The sequence below is a fragment of the Sesamum indicum genome, linkage group LG13, assembly GCF_026168435.1.
Source record: "Sesamum indicum cultivar Baizhima isolate 11 linkage group LG13, ASM2616843v1, whole genome shotgun sequence".
Classification (NCBI taxonomy): domain Eukaryota; kingdom Viridiplantae; phylum Streptophyta; class Magnoliopsida; order Lamiales; family Pedaliaceae; genus Sesamum; species Sesamum indicum.
This window is the reverse complement of record NC_142669.1, coordinates 14442143-14449132: the sequence shown is the minus strand read 5'-3', so window position 1 is coordinate 14449132 and position 6990 is coordinate 14442143. Positions and strand designations below refer to the sequence as shown.

Here is a 6990-nt window from a genome sequence, read left to right as displayed (position 1 = left end):
TAAAATACAATTGATAGTTTTAATATTAATATTTTTTAAATTGTAGATCCATGAATATCGGTGCTCCACTTCCTTCGGAACAAGGTCGTGGCTGGGGCCATGGTCGTGCAAGCGGGCGTGGCCCTACCAGTCCTCGCCCCGCTGTTGGTGTGGATGCACCCCCACAACCCCACCATCGGAGCCTACATCCGTGCTGCCGCCACCGACTGCAGATCCCGCCATAGCGGGGTCACCTGCGACAGGGTCAATTAGTTCACAGGCGCCGGGCAGGCCGTGGGATGCACCACCATCACCAGCAGCGCCACCACTGCCACCAACGTCTCAAAGACGTTATATTAGCCTTCGGGATGCGAGGTAACGTACGAAAAATTTATTTTAATTATTTTATAAAATTTTTATTATTTTTAATATTTAATTATTTTTTTAGGTCGGACCAAGATTTTCACTCTCAGATTAATGCTACAGTCCATGGACATTATCAGCATCCCTAGGATCCGTGTCGTAGATCTCATAGGAGTACCAATTATTCTGGTTTAATAATTTAAAGGTAAGAATAATATTTATTTTTATGTAATACTTATATTTTTTTCTAATATTTACATTTTTCTTAATATGTGACATTTGCAGCTGACTTATTGGTGAGATTGCGATAATGAGATGATGTTCAAGATCGTTAAGTAGCAGACAAGTAAGTTCCTGCGAAAGCGGTTCGCTGAGGCCCGCAATCAGTTGCCCTAACTGCTGTGGCTGGCCGAGAATATCTGGCGCCAGCTATTGGAGTACTGGGCGAGCCCAGATTTTCAGTCATAGTTGACAAAAAATAAGGCCAACTGGGCAGCTAACGCGGACACAACGACTACTGTCTACCGCAGGGGGTCATCTTCCTTTGGGGCCTACAGACATAAGATGGTAAGTATTATATTATACTATTAAATATTTAATTTAATTTTTTAATTTTCTAATCATTTCATTAAATGATTTTTGAATAGGAGGCACAACTCGGATGCCCCGTCAAACAGATAAAGGTGTTTGAAAAGTGCTATAAAAAGAAGGAGGATGGCCAATGGAGCGATCCGAGGGCAGTAGAGGTCAAGGTAGGTATATGTGATAATTTAATATTTGAATTTAAAAGTACTTTTTAAAAATATGATCAATTAATTTGTTCGCAAGAGCTATTCTGGAGGACAATGGAAGAATGCCATAACCAGCAAAACAGTGATCAAGATCCTCTATTATCCTCTCAAGGCTTAGTTACCCTAAATGAGCAGCAACCGACTAGAAGAGGAGCTAAGTATTTGTACACGACTTCGAGGCCAACCACACGGTTTCTGGACCATCACAACCCTGCACGTCCACTGCTCCATTGCTCTCGCCACCACAACCGTCGCGCCTCGACCTTGATGATCGGGTAGTGAGGCTTGAAGCTGATGGATCCCACCTAGCCTGATCCTCCAGCGCCCCAACCTCTAGCTATCCCCCAGTACCCGACGACGACGATGACGATGACGAAGACAAGGCCTATGGGCAAGCTGCTTCAGATTAGAATTTTTTTTATTTGTAAAAATACAATATTTAAACAATCTTTTTAGTTTTGTAATTAAATTAATTTTATTTTCTTGTTATATTATATATTTTTTTATATAATATTGCATATTTAAAAAATTAAAACTACATATATATAACAAAAAATTCAATAATTTATTTTTAGAAAAATAAATATTAAAATAAAAAATTAGATACAAATAAATAATATAAAAAAGTATTTTTTATTTTGTAATTGCTTTTGTAACGGAACAAGAATTACTATCATATAAACCACGAAACCGTTCCAACGACCGTGCAAAAAGAGAGTTATCAATTTTTAAAAAAACTGACCATAAAGCCGTTACTAAGCAGTATAAAAAACAGTTACAAAGGCATATGCAAAACTAAAACCAACATTCGCACAAGAGTTACAAAGACCATTATCAAAAGCGTTTAAAAAAAAAATTCAAAGACCAATTGACCATTACAATATAATGCATGGCCGTTACAATAACTATTCCGAGAAACCGGTCCAACCGTAAAGCAATCCCATACCTATAAGTGTTGCAACGACCATTCCAATAATAATTATTAGAAATTTAATTTGGTTGTTCCAAAAATAAGTCCAAATGCAGATTTGGACCAAAATTGTACGGGCCCTCATGCTAGTTAAAACACTGTTACAAATGATGACGTCCAACTAAGCCGTTACAAATAATTTTTAACGCCCAAAAAATTCGCTGTAAGCCTACCGTTTGAAATACAGTCGCAATTAAACAAAAATTATTCCAAAATATTAACCTGACCGTTACAAAAGTCGCTACTATAAAATATATTTTTTAGGAAATATTATAATTTTTGTAGTGTTAATTATGTTATATATGCTGAATCATTAAATTTTACTTTTACAGTACCCAAAATGGTAAATAAACTATAACAAGTGAAATGAATTTATTCCTTTTTATATGAAGGCATAAGCCTATCAGATATAAATATCAAAAAAACAAAAAAGACAGTTAATAAGGCTACTTTCATGAATTTCGGTACAATTTTCAAACTTATGGGGGTACGTACTTGAAGATTTTAAATATGTTTTTTATAATAAACTTATTTTCCCGATCATAGTTTTCATTTCTATCTGGAATCTATTTTGATTACATAAATGATTAATAATAGTATATTATTTGAACAACACCAAGAACATTATTTAAACTTAAACGATGGTAAAATATTTATACTTGTTGAAAATTTAAACAGTTTTTATTTGATCGATCAGGAGCTCATGGAATATATTTAATAAATTAATTTAGTAAGCATGGTATCGTGATATTATTATAGAAAAATATATAAAATTGCTTCGTTCTATTTTAGAAACTTTATTGTTTAAATTCAATGAAAATTTTAAATTAAAAAAATTCAAAATGATTATGAATAAAGTAAACCAAGAGTATTATGGACATTTATTAAATATATGCACGGGTGGTAGTGTAATACCCACCTCAGCACAACCCTACTTATGGTCTGTGTTCTAACATCATCAACTCCTACGTTTCATGCAGCTTCTTAAGCCATCTCTGCTTGAGCCACTTTACATATCTTAAGGAGACACGGTCTCCTTAGCCGACTTGTACGTATCCTCAACCTTCGTTTTGGCCGTCTCAGCGGTATCGGAAACTTTGTGTTTCCCACTCGACATTGCATCCGCCACCTTCTCTTTGGCAGCACCCGCCTTCTCTTTGGTCGTTTTGAGGGCTTCGTCCGCCTTGTTAGACACGGAACTGTACGCAGCCTTTGCTTTATCTTTCACCACTTCTGTGGCCCGGCTGGCCGTGCCTGAGGCAGAATCCTTCGCATCCGATGCTGTATCTTTAGCCTTCGATTTAGCACCATGAGTCTCTTCCTTCACCTTCTTGGACGCAGCATCTTCCATATCAGATGCCGCTTTCTTGGCGTTGTGGGCTTTCTTAGACGCACTGTGGGAGGCGTCTTGCGCCTTCTCTTTTACTTTTTCTTTGGCATCATGGGCAGCATCGGCAGTGCTGTCCATCGCTCGAGTGGCCTTATCAGAGGCCTCATGAGCTTTACCTTTCGTTTTATGCTTAGCCTCTCTAGCCAAATCCGAAGCTTTGCCCGCCTTGTCGGATGCCGACTCATAGGCGTCCTTTGCCACATGCTTCCCACTTTTTTTTGCACCTTCAACCATATCGGATGCCTTATGCTTGGCTGCACTCGCCTTCTCTGAAGCGTACTTCTTCCCATCACCGATCTTCTCAGAAGCCGTTTCTGCCGCCTCGTTGGCCTTCTCAGAAGCGTATTTTGATGTTTCTGCAACAAAAGAAAGCTTGTGTTATCGAATCGGACAATTGAATCCTCATACCAAAAAGTTAGAAAATATGATCCAAATCACCGTATGCAGCAGAGTTGAGTGTATCAGTTGACTTGGAAGCCGCTTCCTGGGCTTTCACCACGAATTTTTGACCTGCATCTGGTGTACCTTCTGCATTCCCTCCAAATCCCCTGGAAAAGCAATCATACAGTAAGCCTTTACATAGTCAAAACGGATCCATTATGTTCGTAAAATCCGTAAATAGAATCATGTTTTGCTACTTCGAATCCTTTTGCATCTTTTATTCAAATTCATATATTCACATTACATGTACAAACATTACGTCATGACATAATGTTTTTGGGTTCAACAATCAAGTTAAAGAACCGGTTAGGATCCCAAAATCCATAATCCACCAAAGTTTACGGGTCTACGCAAACCTGCCCGTTAGTAATTTATATATATTTTGACCAGTTTCGAAACTAAAATCCTGATGAATTTGGTGGAAGATTAAAGTTAAAACACAAAGGAAAATCGTGATGGATTACTCATGGAACTTATTGGCAGCCCAATCAGCCCAAGAACCAGCGGATTCTTTGGCTTCCTCCATGACCTTGGAAGCCGACTGCTCCATCTCTTCCAAGTTCTCCGCCCAGCACCGCCCCATCGACATCACCACCGTGAGCCATAGCACCACTAACACCGTTCCCCTGGCCGCCGCCATGTTCACAAAATATGATGCAGTCTATATTTTTCTTTTTTTTTTTCTTTATTATTCAAACAGATTAACTCTAAATCTCGAAACCTATCTGTGTTCGAATTGATTGGAACAGTGACTAGGTATATATAGCAGAAGGAGCGGTGTTCATGGGGACGAAGAATTGTGGTATCGCGACGTGGGGGCGGTTTGTTTGAGTCAGTTGAGCGGGATTTGCTCCTAGCCAAAGAACAAAGAGGAAGAGGGTCGTCGCATGCCTTGGTGTATGTGATGGATGCTACTCATTTGTTATTAGATAAATTATACTTCCTTTCCTAAGATTTATTGTAATTATATATAAATTTTTTATAATTTGAAAAATTACAATTAGCTTTGTTATTTATTTTCGTCTAATAAATAAGTTCCTCTATTAGTCAAAATTCATCGAATTTGCTGATATCAACAAGAAAATAAACAAAAAAATATTTAACCCCAACTGACTTATTGTAGCTCAAATAAATATTTTTATGATAAAATTACCCTCACACGTCTTCATGCGTTAATATATGTGAGGAGGTATATTTTCACCATTATAGGGGTACTTTAGTTCGAACAAATTGTTTGACCTGCAGTAAGTCAGTAATAAGTCAATCGATAGTAAATATAAATTTTTATTCAGTTTTTTTTATTAATATCAACAAATTTAGTGAATTTTGATCGATTGAAGGACTTATTTATTAGAAAGAAGCAAATTTTAGGGGTGTTAGATGTAATTTTCTTAACCATAGGGGGTATACGTGTAATTCACTACAAAAAAAAGGTGGGATTTAGGGGGGGTCTAGAAACGATTTTTTATTTTTTTATTTTTGTGTCTTTGGAACGGTTTGCAAGATACTGAGCTAATTTGGAGCGATTTTTGGAACAGTTGGACATCCGTCCTCATAAATGGCGTTATAAATAATAGGGAATGGTTCATGCACGATTGTTCCTATTTGGGACGGACACTGTAACACTATATAACAAATCGTTCATAATATTTAATTTGTCAAAAAAAAAATAATTTTTTTAATTGGAATGGTTACATTATTTTTGTCAGGTTACTTTTGGAACGATCTTTGTAATACTCGTTCCTGAATTTTGAAACTGTTTCTATTTGTATTGCTGATAAATATAGGAACGGTCTTTGGAATGACTTTTTTTGTCAATCTTTGCAATAGTTTTAGGCACGGTTATTTTTTTTTTAGAAATAGTCTTTTGCAACGATTTTAGAAACAGTTAGTCTTATTTAGGAACACATATATAGAATTGTGTAGTAATGTATTAAGAATGGTCTTTCTTACTTTGGAATATGTACTTAAAACTGAAATAACAATGGTATTAGGAACGGTCAGTCACTATTTAGGAACACTTCTTTCAAATGATTTTGGCAATGGTATTTGAAACGGTCAATTATTTAGATTTGTAATATTTTCTTTACCATTACTAAAATTGTTCCTAATTTTTTAATTTTATAATTTATTCATGTATTTAATAAATAAAAAAATTTATATATTTTAATATATTATTAAATTAATTTAATCAATTTTTAATTAATTGAATAAATTTGAAATAATGGAATGTAATAAATATTATGAAATATAAATAATTAGGAAAAATATTGTTAATATGAAAAATTATCTAATTACAAAAATAAAAAAAAAAATTAAAACTTAATCTAGCCCCTCCTTATCAACGACGTCTATATTGTCCTAGTTTGAGGTCGGAAAGTCTGTCGGAGGCGATGTTGTGGTCGAGGAGGAGGGTCGCATCTCCCTCATCATGGCCATCATGTGGGCCATCATTGCCTCGGTCCTCCATGACTGGGTTTGGCGGTGGCAGTGGCGATGGCGATGTGAAGGTCAGGCTAGAGACGTAGGCCTCAGAACTAAGGCCGAATACTTGGTCCTTGTTCTTGCCCCGGACTACAGCCAACTACATCTATTGTTCCGTTATCGCCACCGAAGCCTCCTATTCGATCGGGGCATCATGGTCCTCGGTCCTGGGCTGAGGCTGACGATCCTTCCATCAGCTTCTAGACATCTCCTACAAAACAAACAAAATTATTAGTACTTTTAACTAAAATTAATTTTATTAAAAAGAATAATATTAATAATCTACTTACCGCCACCTGTGCCGACCTCAGCCCGCTCTAGTTGTCGTCCTCCTTTTTTTTTTGTAGCACCTTTTAAAAAACTCCATCTGCTTGGGCTGCTGATTGAACTCTATTTCCTGTGAAAGAAAAAAACAGTTAGCATCTTATTTATAAAATAATAATAAACCTTATAAAATAATATTATTTTCATACCAACTTCCTCTTGTGCATGCCGACAAAGGAAGACTCCCTCGGTACACAGTCGAGAACGCCGTAGGGTTCACGGTCCGATTTGCCTAATTCTTCGAAGAC

The 6990-nt window shown here is 36.6% G+C and overlaps 1 protein-coding gene across 1 annotated transcript; it reads right to left on the bottom strand.

The window, feature by feature from the left end:
• Positions 1 to 2958: 2958 nt before the first annotated feature.
• LOC105176101 (uncharacterized) lies at positions 2959 to 4630 on the bottom strand. The gene is made up of 3 exons (XM_011098803.3): positions 4399 to 4630; positions 3932 to 4041; positions 2959 to 3849 (listed from the first exon to the last, which is right to left on the bottom strand). Exons 1-3 carry the CDS (start codon positions 4572 to 4574, stop codon positions 3122 to 3124), a joined length of 1014 nt encoding a protein of 337 aa, XP_011097105.1. The 5' UTR covers positions 4575 to 4630; the 3' UTR covers positions 2959 to 3121.
• Between the last annotated feature and the right edge of the window lie 2360 nt (positions 4631 to 6990).

Excerpts from the sequence above, each read along its gene's own strand:
- LOC105176101 (XM_011098803.3), bottom strand. The coding sequence starts at position 4,574 with ATGGCGGCGGCCAGGGGAACGGTGTTAGTGGTGCTATGGCTCACGGTG. Across the intron at positions 4,042-4,398 it reads GCTGCCAATAAGTTCCATGA|GGGATTTGGAGGGAATGCAG; the intron begins GTAATCCATCAC and ends TTGCTTTTCCAG. Across the intron at positions 3,850-3,931 it reads ACTCAACTCTGCTGCATACG|AAACATCAAAATACGCTTCT; the intron begins GTGATTTGGATC and ends CTTTTGTTGCAG.